Here is a 15,004-nt window from a genome sequence, read left to right on the forward strand (position 1 = left end):
TAAGCAATATAAAAATTGTAAAATATGCATTTATATTTTTATAAGATAAACACAAAAATATAGTCACAAAAAAAAAAAACATGTATTTATTAAAATACATCAGTGGTTGGCTGTTAGTCTTGATATAATACAATTGAGAAATCAAATAAATTAAAATGGATTAAAATAAATTTACGTTTGACAGTAAAAACCAAGTTTTATGCTTTGATCTGCAGGGCTAGAATCGAATACGAAATATACCGTAGATCGTTCATATTTCGCATCCTTGTAATCGAAACATGCAACAATATTAATTTTATTCAATGTTTGCAATAATATGCATTTCATCCGAAATATGCAAAAACGTGCAAAATAAAAACACCACAATTGATCTCATCACGAGGCGATTCGTGGAAATCACCGACAAAATCAGTGATCAGAAGTCGCAAAAAAAACATACTTTCGCCTACAAGCTCTAGCACTGCTAATAAGCCGTCACGGGAAATCATACGCTCGCGCGCGCAGTACGAATACGCGTACATACGTGTTAGATGTTAGCAATGTCCCCCGGTCGACTCTGCGACGCCGTCACGGAGGGCCGCAGTCGGTGTACGCTGTATGGTTTTTTTTCTTTATTTTTTTTCGTCTAATTCCGTTCCGTTCTCTCTATCGGTTTTCCCGGTCGCCTTGCGGTCGCGCGACGCATAATTATTATCCGGAGCTACGGCGAAAGAGGTGATTATCTCTTGTCGTCGGATCGCATCGAACCACGGTTGTGAACATATCGCGAGAGACAGAGAAAGAGAGAAAAACAAACACACGGCAAAAGAAAACGAACGCGAACAAGAAGGAAAGGATTAACGAAAGAAAAAACGAATACCAATAATTATGATGGAAAAAAAAACGTCACCGACACGACATAAATACGGACGCGCGGTGCCCACGGTGTTCATAACGACACGTACCGCGGTACACGGACGGCGAACACAGCGCGAGGAGCACCAGTACGCACCAGCACGGAGATGATGTCGCAGTTCGCAATGGTCAAGCTCGGGTGCCTGTGCGTGATGGCGTGGCGAACGGGATGCGCGGCCGCCGTGCCGCTGGCCGCCGTCAAGGCCGCGTCCCAGTGCTCGGCCGCGCCGGACGCCGTCGACTGTCTGCTGCGCGCGGCCGCCGCGGGCGTGGACGCGCTCGCCCGGTCCGCCGAGCCCGTGGACCTGGTGCCCGGGTGCGTGGCGCTCGTCAGGAACGCCGCGGCCGACGCGGACACGGCGCCGGCCACCGCGGACGCCGTCGCCGCGGCGGCCCGCAAAGACGACGGTGGCGCGGCCGCCGTCAGCGCCGAGGCCGCGTTCGTCGACTCGGTCACCGCGTTCGCCAAGTCTCGCGCCATCAGCGTCCGGGCACCCGCGCACCTGTTGGACTCGCTCAAGCACACGCTGATCGAAGGTAAACCGTTTACGTTTTAACGTTGTGAAGGACCGACGACCGCGTTTTCGAAAACGAGCAAACAAAAGCACCGACCGATTTACGTCACGAGATCCGTGTCCCGCAGGATTCTCTTCCTGGACTCATAGTTCAACAGTGCAAATCGGTTCAGGTCTATTGTGCTCCGACCGTCCCCCTGGAACGCACGTGTTATCCGTATCCACGAGACTTGTTCTCCGATCGATACTCGGGACCGTGATAAACGAAATCGGCTGTTTCATCAAAAATTAAACTCAACTTAAATAATCAATTTAGCGGTTCTAGCTTTTTAGATTTAGCCTTCTCGAACGATTCGGTTCTGAAGTCGTGTATAATTTCGTATGGAACGTTGTTCGTATCGTGACCCGTATACTTTTGAAATAAACTTGTTAATAGAAACAAGCTTATTCGTGCATTTAATAACTGGATGGGAAATACTTATGTACGCGGCCGAATTAAAACTTCCCCCGATAACATTTTCGTCGTTCAGCTTCGTACATCACAAACGCAATTCAGTACTCTTATGATTCTATACTGCTTCCAAGCAAGATAACGTAGGAGTATACCATAAGTGTTTTTTTTTCTTTCTCCTTCTCGCCTTTCCGAGAGAAGATGTCCGCCCGGAAAACGTGTCGATCCACCCGAACGCACGTAACACCGGCTCGTGCAATCGTTTTCGAAACTTCGACCGGAAAAGATTTAACACGTCTAACGGAAACGCCGCTCTGGTGCACGTGCACGGTACCACAGACGACGATGTAAATAATAATGATATATTATAATTTAATTTTTTTTTTTTTTTTGTTGTAATTAAATTTAAATTTAATTCCGTATTTGTTTAAAAATATTTTCGAATACTGTTCAAACTGAATTCACGTAATTGGGTCCTATAACCCGTATATTATTTCAATAAATAAATAATGAAAAAAAAAAAAATAAAAATATTAATAAATATTATTTAATATTAATATTTTTAATACTAACAATGTTGACGGTGGTTTCAGCGCGCGGAAAGAAAGACAAGTACGCGGGACCGCTGCTGATGGGCGCGATGATGGTGGCCGGCACGCTGTTGCCCATCAAACTGGGCGCGTTGGCCATGATGAGCGGCAAGGCGCTGATGACCAGCATGCTGGCGCTCATGCTGTCCGCCATACTGGCGCTGAAGAAACTCGCGTCCGGCGGCGGCGGCGGCGGCGGCCACAGCGGCACCACGTACGAGGTGATCAACGTGCCCACGCACAGCGGACACGGGCCGCACGGACGTTCGCTGGCCCACAGCCTGGCCTACGGACTGCCGGTGGACGCGACCGCGGCCGCGGACATCGTCACGCCGTCCGCGACACTGCCGATCCCGCAGTGACCGCCACCGGGCTACGGCCCGTTCGCAAAAATCGGCCGCTCATAATTTATTAATTTATCATTATTATTATTATTTTTTTCCAATCGCTTTTGAACAACGCGTAAGCATATGTACGGTTCGTATCGCGCGGGTCTACTGTTGTCGTATCGAACGATTACTACTGTTATAACTCGTGTCCCCGTACACGCTTTGTGTTGTATTATAAATCGTAAATGTTTCAATTCGTGTCTGTTTATTTGTACGAAAACGTATTTCCACGCACCACCTTTGACAAGCGGGTACGCGACGTTGCCGTCCGTGCCACAGCGGTTCTCAACGTTCGGGTTCGGACGATTCCGAAAGTAACGTTCGACGCGGAAGACCCGAACCCGTTACATCGGTCATTCCAACTTCCAAGACCAGAGGCGGACCGGCCACGGGATATTTATCTCACCGGGCTGGTGACAATAATCACAAATACGTGACAGCCACAAGCGTTAGAATAATAATTACGAATACGAATCGTATTTGTCTACATAAACGTCTAAATTTTAGATACATTTTAACATCGAGCCACAAAAATCATGTTTGATTGTCCAGTAATATTGTGTTAGATGTCAGTTAAAGGTACGAGTAGTAGAGTTTTATATTGTGTTGTCCAAAACCGGATTGGTTGAACCATAAGTAAATATGTGTATGTCAGTAAAAAAAATGTTGATTCAATTTTTAAGAACTGTACAGGACCAAGTTTATTTTATAAACGATATGTTGTTACAAGTCAGGTATATTAACACTCGTAATTATAAGACGGGCTGCTAGATCATTAAATCTACCTGTGCCGTTCTGTTCCTAGTCCGCTTCTGTCCAAAGCCTATTAATAATATTAAATTTATTTTCAAAACAATATCGCACGATTAACGTTGAATATTTACCAAGTTTAAGCGTACAAGACTGTCAGCGATCACACTGATTAAACTATAGTTATAACATCCGTTCTTACGCAGAGACGAATGTTCCGCACCGCGTACGGAGAACAGGATACTAAACACTAACTATAAAGTTCGCAAAATTGATAATGCTGACACGAAGAATTATGCTGATACATTTATCCATCATATTACGGCAGTTATTCTCAACTGCATTCATAACAACACGATATACATACTAGATACATAATAATATAACAATACTCAGCGATTTCGTATTAGTTAAAATATTTGTAGACAAGGGCACCTACCGTGTTCCGCAAACCGAGGTAACTGACGAACTATAGCCGTGTGCTTCGAAATAATTTTTTGCGGTAGTCGACACTAGCCTGTAGTATCGTGGTCGATACCAAAAGCTATAGAATATGTAACGAGTACATTAGTCGGTGATAGTAACGTGGTTTGCGAGTCGAGCGTTAAAGTCTCTTGCATGTAACGATGCACGCAATGCGCGTGTTATTGGTTTTTATTATTATTATTTTTTTCCTGAGATAAATATTTTGAGATCTGAAACATTGTCTGGATTTTCGGCAATTTAATCTGAAATTATCCGTGATGCGTTGATCAGATTCGACTATCGCTCTCCGTGTAATGTGTAAATCACGTAAATTCGTGGTCAATGACCATTTATTGGCGATATTATTGATGATGTACGTGACAACACGTACAGTAATGAATCTCCTCGCCGTAATACTATAATTATAGTATGAATAATAAACATTTATGGTAATAACTTGGATTTTTAATTTTTAAAAATTATAATCATATAAATTATAATAATTACATGGGTGTTCTTAAAAGTTAAAATTATTTTATAATTATTTACCTATGCCGATTCTCTGACAATTTTTTATTTTTACTTTTTACGACGAAATGATGCGTTAAGACTGATCATACTGGTCTTACATTAATCTAATTTCGTTATTATTTCTATGGCAAGCTCTTCTCATGCATAGGATTTCGCAAATTTATCACGTAATCATTTTCTGGTCGTGCTATAGCGTTAATGAATTTTTGTAACACTCAACGTGGTCTAAAACCCTTTCATTGTTCCACTCCATTATATACATTTTAACGATAAAAATGTATCAAGTCAAAACAACATTTGTTCAAAGTGCGTGAAACTGATTAGGTGGATTTGCGATAAACTAATTTACTGTACATGCTAACGACGAATCGTAATGCAATCGTAATATACGTTTGATCATCGTTAAAATACCGAAATTCGTGTTAATAGACGGCATCACGAACCGGCCACTTACGAATGATACAGTACACATTTGAGCAATACAGTTATATTATGGTGTCTAAATGTTCCAGCGCGTAACCGCCTTAAATTGTTCAAACACTTATGCAGTAATTTTATTAAAATAATTGTTTCCTAATTATTATATTCGCGTGTAATTTACGTGCGTTCGCGTAAACCAGTAATATTATTCTTGTAATTTTGTTTTATCTGATAATGAAATATTTACTATTTTTTTTTTCAATTTATTTTCGTATAGTGTTATATTTTTAAAACTGGTTCAAAATAATAAAAATTACGTTTAATAATTAAATAATATGTAAATTTGTTATTATTATAGGTACTAAGCGTTTAACCATCTGATTAGTATAGTTCGTGTTTCAGAGTATAATATTAAGACCACGGAAAAAAGTGATGTTTGTTGAAGCGCCACTAATAGGAATTTTGTGTTTTGCTTCGAAATTATTGAATAAGACGATGCCGTGATATAAAGAATAGAAATTGTAACTAATAATTGTCAGTACATTTAAAATACGTCTGTTTACATAGATAGATTGATGGTAACAAAATTTGTGCCATAAGCTTGATCTTAATGTGTTATATTATTATATACAAAAACATACAACTTTTTTTTTTTTATTAAAATAGAAAAAAATTAACAATCTGTATAACATAAATATAATAAGTAATTTAGATGACATTTTTACCAGTCTGGACGGCTTGAGGGAAGGGAGAGTCCATTGACACTACTTCCAATATGAACTTTATTTAAATTACATTTTACTGTATATAATAAATGTATCTTTAATATATAAATTTCAATTAATTAATTATAAAATCACGTGGCCATTTTCGTTTGAGACGACGAGGAGGGTTGTCAGGTAGTGTTTTAGATACTAGCTTGGCGACTAGAGGATTAGGATGAATTAGGACGTTTTTGTGAATGTTATCATAGTTATACAAAGTTAGTGCGGATATCGTTGGAACGTTAAGATCATGATGCAGGGATCTGTTACATACCATGGGGCATTAGTGAGGAGACGAAGGTTTATTGATTGGAACACTTGGAATATTTTTAGGTTAGACATTTTTGTAGAGCCCCATCATTGAATGCCATACGTCATTGCAGGGCGTATCAATTGTTTATAAATTAATATTTTGTTTTCAAGTGAGATTTTAGAACGGAGTAGTTGCCTTAGCTTGTGCAGAACATACAAGTTTTAAAAATTAATCTTCAATATACAAGTCCTATAAAACCTATATATATATATATATATATATAAACGAGTATAAGTCGTATTTGGTTTGTATAGTTACACATACGACGGACTGATGACATACATCACATCACCAATAGTCATTATTAAGTAAATAAGTATTTTATGGCTATGGAAAATACTCATGAACTAAAATACAAAGAATAGGTACGTAAAGAAATCGTTTAATTTTATAAAAATTAATTTTCTCTAAATTTAGCTTTTTTTTTTTTACACTGCAATAGTTCGATATACACCGATGAACTGCAATCGATACACTCAGAAACAATGTCTTTTATTGCAAGTGTATGTACTTTCTGTTTCCAAATGTTTTCCATGTTTCAGAAGAAAACCACTATACCATCGCCGATTCGGCGCGTTTGACATCCGGGGTATCATCGATCAGTAGGAGTATCTGGAAAACATTAATTTCGACGAAACGGACGCGGCCGTCGTAGATCGATAACGAAATATTCGTTTGACCTAGGATCGGGTTCAGGGTGACGCAAATCTATTTTTCTGAGTCATGATAAATCTTCAAGCCGGAATAAAATATATCACTATTTAATGTATACGCTTTATTGTACAGATAAATTATTAAACCACATGGGTTATTACAATAGCTTAATGAGTTACGCTAATTTTACAAATAAATAAACATTATAATTGTACAAATAAATTATTAAAACACACGGATTATTAAACAGTTATACGGCAATAAATATACGATTTTTTAATAAATACTGGTCCTACGCCGTTCTAGCAAAACTTTAAAACAGTGTAACGCACAATGTACAATCGTAACTATACACTTGATAAGTTGAGACGGCCACTAAACAAGTGTCCGCACATAAAAAAACCGTACCCCGTTCTGCCAACCCCAATCACCCCTAATAGCACGTGAAGCTTCGGAACCTTCGAAACCCCTGCCCCTGACTCCACTACTCGTTTTTCTCCGCCACTATTTTATTGTTAACCACGTGCATGTTGTCGTTGTTGTGGTTGACGGCGTTGAACTTTGGACTGACGCCGGTGCCGGACGCGTAGTACTCCGGCGGGTTGGACCCATTGCTCATCGGTTGCTCGCCCTTGTAATACGTCCCCGTTGCCTCACCCGAGTAGTAATTGTGCATCTTGGCTTCGGTCTGCCCCTTGTATGTGCTCAAATCCTGTTCGTACAGGGACTCCGAGTAGTGAGTCGGTGGCGCCGAGTAGTAAGCCGGTGACGCTGAATACGCTTTCATGTGGCCCGAATCCTCATGCTTGGTGAACAACATCTTCAGGCCAAGTAGGCCGGAAATGGTGATTGCTATCAAGCTGGTCATGATTGCTTTTCCGGCCAACATGAAAAGCGCGCCGAACGCCAGTGGCAGCAGGGTGCCGGCCATCATGGCTACCCCGGCGGCTAGCATAGGTCCAAGGTTTTTGTTCTTCTTACCCCTTCCTGCAAGTAGGAGAGACAAAATTAAAAAAAAAAAAAAATAGTAAAAATAAAAATAATCGAAATCGATACGAGTCACTCAATCTGGACGATATTCAAACGATATTCAAACGTTGAGCGATGAAATAACAAAAACAATCTTTGCGTATATTTAAGTGTAGTAGGCATCGCTTTCGATCGAATTCCGAATCATTACACGACATCTAAGTACTTAGAGAACAATTCCATTATCTTGGATTTCTCTACGACCGATACAGACCATTTATCGAGACCTTACCCAGACGTTTTATAAAAACACTGAACGAAAGGTAGTGTCCACCTGAAGATCTGAGCGGAATCTTGTAGCACTTACCATTTAAGAACGACGACTTGAGCAGCGTCCAGGGCGCGGTGACATCGGTAGGCAATTCGAAATCAAACGAGAACATTCCGATTAAGTTTTGGAACTGTTCGAACAAATAGGCCTCGATACCCTTGGACTCGGGAAGCGCGACGTCGTCGGGACCGGTGGTGGATTCGGTTCCGACCTTTCCCGAGGTGTTGGAGGGGTGCGCGGCAGCGGCGTACCTGCGACTCACATAGAACAGAGCGTTCTTCAGCAGACCTTTGAACAGGCACACGCCCGGGCTGTCGGTGGAGGTGCATAGGGCTCGGGAGGTCGACGGCAAAGGATCGACGGCCGCGAGATCCGCGAACCCGGTGACGCTGCTGGACGACAAGAGAACCGCGAGGAGACCCCACTTGCAGACAACTACGGAGAACGCCATGGCGGTGACACTACGTGTGGGACGGTGATGCGGGTGCTGAAACGTGGCACTCGCTGTACTGACGCGGTCGTGGACGTCGTGCTGGGTATATATAACTTTCGGGTCGACGTTTCTACAGGACGGCGGTTGTTATTTTACTTTTGTTTTTTTTTTTTTTTTTTTCTTTCCTTTTTCGCCGTCGCCTCTTAATTGCAGACGCGCCACGTCTACGCGAACACATGGAACCGTTAACGAACAGAATGTATACACGACGATTCATGCGTACACAGGAGACGCCGGCTACTTTCGGTCGCCTACATGTTCGAGCGTGCATGACACCTCCGACCGCAAAACAATTACGCTGCACACCGCGTACGCGAGCGGTGCGACGGTCGAGGACACGGATGCTTGATCGATTTCGCCGTCGCGTCGGGCGGTGAACGCGTCCCCGTCCTGCACGCCTTCATCGGCAAAGTCGGTGACGGGCAGCAATGTTTACGGACGATACGTCGCGTGCACGCGAGCGCCTGCGAAAACACTGGTATTCGTCGTCGCCGTAACGCATTCGCGGTCGGTCGTGTCGGACGCGTCCAACGATGAGACGTTCGTACGTTTGCGCGGTACTCGCGATATCGATGGCCACCGGGGTGTGCGGTGATGGAGCACGGCCGGGGTGCGTGCAGACCGCCGTGGACAACGCGGTCGGTGCGGAGGTGACCACGGTGCTGCCGGAAGACTACGTCGTCGTCAACGTCGGCGATCGCAGTCCGACGGCCGGCGCGCTCGAGGAAGGTAAATATTGCCAAGGGTAAAATTGGTCGGGTACAGCACTCGATTGATTCGCGTCCTACGCGCTCTGACCCGCAGGTAGGGGCAAGAAGAAGAAGATCAAAAACACCTCGCTGAACATGATGCTCGGCGGAGGCATGATGACGGCTTTCGTCGTACTGTTCATGTTCCTGAACATGATCACCGTCACCTTGGGCAAAGCGTTTTTGTTCACGTTCATCGCCAAATTTTTGGTGTCGGTCAACTGGAAGCATTCCGGTTCGTCCTCTAAAAAGTCCTCTCACAAAGACATAACTATTGTGATGGATTGAAAACGGCACAAACAAACACAGGTATTTTTTGTTAAAAACATTTTATTACAAATACTTATTTACGAACCCGAAAACCGTAATTTACCTATGCACATTGTTATTACGTATATAAACAATTATTCTAAATAATTTAAACAAATAGATTCTTATAACGAGACTAAGCGGTGGACCGCATAATAAATATTTTAATCTACGAGCCGTATTCAATGGGTTCCGTTTGGGTGGCATGATAATGAGCCGGATTATTACTAACCTGTAAAAAATATAATGACAATATCAATTATTCATAAAAGTGTAGTTATTATTGCAATCCAGAGTATTTTAATCAATCTATATTACTTTTCAGCGCTACGATCCCAACAAATTACTTACAGTATTAGAAAGTGATAGTGTATTAAAACATCGTATACATTTTTTTTTGATTGGAAATCCAAATTTAGAAAAGATATGCCAACGAAGGAACTAGACCACAATCGAAGAAAATGAATGTTTCCTTGGAATCACTTTCAATAGTGCTATATATAAACTCAACCCAAAGCGGACATCGGTTAAAGTTACTCGATAATTACGGTTAAACATATATACACTAGGAATTTTTAATTATTTTTCAATTAGATTTTTTAATAGATATTTTCTAGTTACTACTGGTGTTCACGTTATTATTAATAAAACAAATTTAAAAATTTGAATTTTTTTTTTTTTTTTTGCTGTTTATATTATTGTTTAATCTCAAACAATTGCACCTACACTTGAAATATATTTGTAATAACAAAAATGTGAAGTGATTATTTTTCTGTACGTTCATTAATTAAAAATAAATAAATAATTTAATACACTTTTGTGTTTAATTAAATTAATAGTTATATTTTATTATTAATAATAAATTATTATACATAGTTATGTAAATCATAATTATAACTATTTTGGTTCTATGTTATTAACATGTAAAATAATGCTAGTACAAATCAAGATTAATTTTTTAATAATAATTAATATACTTTTAATATATTTTAAATTTTAATTTAAAATAATTGAAAGATTTAAATTCAATTGTTAATTTAATAAATCAGTAAACTTTTTTGCTATCAAAATCAAATAAATCGTATGTACTTTATTTTTTTTTATTTTCTCGCTTGCTCTTGTTTTTTTATTATAAATATAATATAGCATATAATTAAAATTTAAAGATGAAAAAAATTGTTTTCACAAAAAAATCAAGTTTGAATATTTTAAGAATGTATTGCAATAATATATTAAAATACTAGGCGGCTGTGTGTGGATACGAAATTTTTGATTTATTATTAATTAGTAGGCTTAAATTGTAATTTAGTATGATCAAGTGGTCAAGTGAACTCTTACCTCCGAAACGACTGCATCAGTATCCATATTGTACCCCGAAATTTCCTGTTGGTATCCTTGAGGAGCATTTATAACCTCGTATCTGGTCCTGGCGTGGCCATAGCTTCCCGACTTCTTGGATATGGCCATGGCCGACATCATTAGCGCAAATACACTGGTGAAGAGACCCTTGGCGGCCATCAGGGCCAGTGCACCGAACGCGGTGGACATGAGCGTGGTGATCAACATCATGCCACCGAGTATCAGCATGCCGGCACCTTTGTCCTTCTTGCCTCGTCCCTCCTGCTCAGGTGTTCTGGACGTCACACCCACTAGCCACGTGAAGAAGCTTACAGGCAGCGATACCCGCAATAGTCGACCGTTCGCAAACTCCAAAAACTTGGAGTACACCGAATGCGACGAAGGTGACGATTGCGGTGACGACGTGTCGTCCTGACGTCCTCTTTCCTGCACATGGCACTGGTCTGGTACTAAAGACAGGTACTTGCCCATCAACGGTATTTCGTCTTGATAACTGACCAGTGCACTGAGCACTCCGGTGGTACCCTTCTTTAGACACGGCCACAGGTCTGGTGAGCGCGCGCATTCTTCACCCTCGTCCAATGCGGCTGTGAAACTTTTACCGTGGTCTTCGCACAGCATGCTCGGCAGTAAACGCGGTACCATAGACCATAAAAGCAAGATGCGTACACGATTTATGGCGATCATGATGATATTCTGTAAATCCTTCAGCTGATGCGTGGAAAAAATGTTGCAATCTGAACGCGATAGAAGTAGCAATAAGCACGGGTTGGCAACGAGCGTATGAACAATTAAACACGATTTCCACCGCTTATATAATGTGCAAGTTGACGGTATATGGAGTTCACGGTCCACGGCAAGTGCTGGTGAGACGGTTGGCTTCAATACCGATTCAGTCTTTGGGTGCGGGGGGGGGGGGGGGATTAAAAAGATTATTCATTCGATGTCCGAGATCACGTAGTCCGATGCTTCCGCGGTTTTGACAAACTACGCACTGTTGTTCGGGTGGACAATCAAAAATTATAATAAGATCACTGCTTCGCAACAATAGATCTTGTGGTTTACGGGTTCAGATCAGGCGAAATCGCAACGTGCTCATGGAGTTTAGGTTTCATCCTGAAATACGTTTCCGTAACCATTCGGTGCCCAGCATTGACTTACTTAAACACAGTTCCCGGACTACGAGGCACCGCATTGCAATACTTTTATTTTACTCAACTGAACATTGGGAATTAGTTAGCCGTATCAATGTTGTGCTACGTGCGCTAAAAGTCTATTATTAATCACATATAGTATATTGACCTAAAAAACTTCATAATATAACTGTCAATGTTAGTATCATATGAATTCCGATATTTTCCTTTTGACATCAATTGATATTTGCTGAAGTATATGGCGGTCTTCACTTGATAAAAGTAAAATACATAAATATGATTGTAAAAAAACATAATTTCGAACAATTTACGAAGTATTAAAATATTATTATTCAAAATAAAATGTATACAATATTTTAAAATAAATTTAATGTAAAGTTAATGTGTTAATAATTTGAAGAAATTGAAATACTGTAACACTAAAGCATAAGTGCTTTAAACAAAATGTGTACACATCATTTAATGTAAAACTGTAGAATATTAAAAATAAAATTATAAAAATGTTCAACATACTTGATAATTTTCTAATTTAATCCACTGTTTGAAATATTAATGATATCCAGTCGGTTTTCCTTTTTGGCTCACCAAAGTATAATAAAAAAAATAATATAAATTTTCAATAATTGGAAAGATGAATCTAAATAAATGATCAATTAAATGTTACTCCTATACTCTAGTAAATGTTATTTTAAAATCATATATTGACTGCCTAACCACTAACCAGTTGAAAATAATCAAAATAATATTTTAATATTATCTTTATATGTGTTTTTTAATATTAATAAAATTATAACGGTTTATCGTTTGTTTTTTTCTTTCCGGCTCACCAAATTTTAGCAATAAAAAATACAATTAGGCTGCTAATCATAATAAATGTATATGTATAAAGTAGTCGATAAAGCTAAGTATTTACATAATTTATTGAACATATTTGGTACCTTTAATTCTGGGCTATTAAAAAAAAAGCATAAATACATTTTTAGAATAAATATTTAAAAAATATCTTCTATATATTATAAATAAAAAAACGCTAGAAATAAAATAATTTATAATTTTTATCAATTTTTATTTTTATACAGTTCTTTGTATGAACTATGATGATTAAAGAATACATTTCGTAGGACAAAACGCACATAACAATTCTTAATTGATCAAAATAACATCTTTGAAAATGTTCAAAAATCTTTCTTACATTTAAAATTCAGTTGTTCTGGCTAAATCACATTAAATTGAACACCTTAGGAATTCAAATAAGAATTATAGAGTATATGTTACTGTCACTCATCTTTTGAGTAGGTATATGAATTACATAAGGAAACAGAGCTCTAAATATTATAATAATGGTATTTACTCGAAAAATTCTTCAACTGTTTTAATTCAAATTAATATTCCATTCAAATTACATAGTTTCCATTAAACACATAATTCAAACATTTCTTTTGAACTATTTATACCAAATGCAATAATTAAAAATTATATTTTGTAAATAACATTATATATTATACCCTATATAGTAATGTAATCAAATGGAGCCTTATGTTACATAAGTTTTATTAACATTTATTGTACTCTATCTTGTACTATGTACATTTACGACGAAAAATCTTATCAAAACACAAACGTTTTGAAAAAAATATTCTATATTTATATAGTTAAAATGTGTATGCATAATTAGAAATAAAAAAAAAAAAAAATATTATTTAATTTGTGGTGCAGAGAGAAATTATTTTGATTTAAATAGTTATTGGCCGTGTTTATTTTTTGGTAAAACTACTACGCCTTTGTCGTTGCTATGGAAACAGTTTTATTTTTAAGAATTATTAAGATTTTTAAGTTTGATTATCAAGATTATTTTCTCAACATAAAAATTCCACAAATGAATAAATTTCCTTTAATTATCATTGAATTAAGGTTTTAGAATAAAAATTAATAACTTACCTAAATTATAAATATTGTTCAGGTACTTTATTATACATTGATATTCAACATTTAATTTGTAAAATTTTAGCTTTTCAATATATTTATTTTTTTCATTTATATTATTACTCGTAACTTATTGAAGATATCAACTATACAATTATTCTAAATCTGTTAAAAAATAATAATACAATTATTCTAAATCTGTTAAAAAATAATATTAAATTATACTACATACACTAATATTTCAATATTTATAATTTTTATGTGTATTATGTAGCAGAGCCAATACAGTTTTCTAAAATAATAAGGTTCGATAAATTGTTTATATTATATTCACCCTTCTACACACCAGTAAAAATAATTCAAACTATTATTGAATAAGACCAATAAAATTATTTATAAAGTAAAGATGTACTGTATACAACCGTTTTAAACTATCGAGTAACCACTAAACAAAATACATTGGATTTTTAGATGTGTGAACTCAAATTTATTTAAATATATGCTCAAAAATGAATACAAGCCCTTGCAACACCGCTGTTGAAAAACAATATGTTGTACAATTAATGTCTAGAAACATGTACACTTCATCGAGTTTATTCATATATAATTGTTTTCATACATTTGAGCAAATTATACTTGTTTTGTTGAATAATTTTAACATTTAGTGTATACGTAAATAATAATAATCATCACTTTTGTAGATAATAACATTTACATGATTATTTACAAAATATAAATGGGCAAAAGTCCACAGTCGAGTGAATGAGTTTTCTATATGATAATATATATAATTAATAAATTATATTTATATTTGAATTAATAGTGCCTGTTGAAGTGATGATAATGAAGAGTGCGACCGACGTGGCCTCCAACTTTTAGGAATGCCCATGTTGTCAGTAATTATTTGTTGCTAAAAAAAATAATTTTAATATAAAATTATAATTAATGCATACAAGGCTGGATGATTTTCTGTATTTATGT

At 37.7% G+C, this 15,004-nt stretch overlaps 4 protein-coding genes across 6 annotated transcripts; 2 read left to right on the forward strand and 2 right to left on the reverse strand.

The window, feature by feature from the left end:
• The first annotated feature begins 206 nt into the window (after positions 1 to 206).
• On the forward strand, positions 207 to 3,033 carry LOC112688374. The gene is made up of 2 exons (XM_025561538.1): positions 207 to 1,431; positions 2,454 to 3,033. Exons 1-2 carry the CDS (start codon positions 1,002 to 1,004, stop codon positions 2,810 to 2,812), a joined length of 789 nt encoding a protein of 262 aa, XP_025417323.1. The 5' UTR covers positions 207 to 1,001; the 3' UTR covers positions 2,813 to 3,033.
• Positions 3,034 to 6,874: 3,841 nt separating this feature from the next.
• LOC112688378 lies at positions 6,875 to 8,587 on the reverse strand. Its single transcript, XM_025561541.1, has 2 exons — positions 8,073 to 8,587; positions 6,875 to 7,723 (listed from the first exon to the last, which is right to left on the reverse strand). The coding sequence occupies exons 1-2, from the start codon at positions 8,485 to 8,487 to the stop codon at positions 7,221 to 7,223; spliced, it is 918 nt and encodes a 305-aa protein (XP_025417326.1). The 5' UTR covers positions 8,488 to 8,587; the 3' UTR covers positions 6,875 to 7,220.
• A 201-nt stretch (positions 8,588 to 8,788) lies between these two features.
• On the forward strand, positions 8,789 to 10,209 carry LOC112688403. 3 transcript variants are annotated; one of them, XM_025561568.1, is made up of 3 exons: positions 8,789 to 9,258; positions 9,334 to 9,587; positions 9,913 to 10,209. In XM_025561568.1, the coding sequence occupies exons 1-2, from the start codon at positions 9,063 to 9,065 to the stop codon at positions 9,564 to 9,566; spliced, it is 429 nt and encodes a 142-aa protein (XP_025417353.1). In that variant the 5' UTR covers positions 8,789 to 9,062; the 3' UTR covers positions 9,567 to 9,587; positions 9,913 to 10,209. The 3 variants fall into 3 exon arrangements, with proteins under 3 accessions (XP_025417353.1, XP_025417354.1, XP_025417355.1); XM_025561569.1 differs by having other exon boundaries at positions 10,007 to 10,209; XM_025561570.1 differs by having other exon boundaries at positions 10,012 to 10,209.
• Positions 9,600 to 11,780, reverse strand: LOC112688402. The gene is made up of 2 exons (XM_025561567.1): positions 10,926 to 11,780; positions 9,600 to 9,819 (listed from the first exon to the last, which is right to left on the reverse strand). Exons 1-2 carry the CDS (start codon positions 11,631 to 11,633, stop codon positions 9,757 to 9,759), a joined length of 771 nt encoding a protein of 256 aa, XP_025417352.1. The 5' UTR covers positions 11,634 to 11,780; the 3' UTR covers positions 9,600 to 9,756.
• Between the last annotated feature and the right edge of the window lie 3,224 nt (positions 11,781 to 15,004).

The sequence above is a fragment of the Sipha flava genome, unplaced genomic scaffold, assembly GCF_003268045.1.
Source record: "Sipha flava isolate LNK unplaced genomic scaffold, YSA_version1 38_pilon_pilon, whole genome shotgun sequence".
Classification (NCBI taxonomy): domain Eukaryota; kingdom Metazoa; phylum Arthropoda; class Insecta; order Hemiptera; family Aphididae; genus Sipha; species Sipha flava.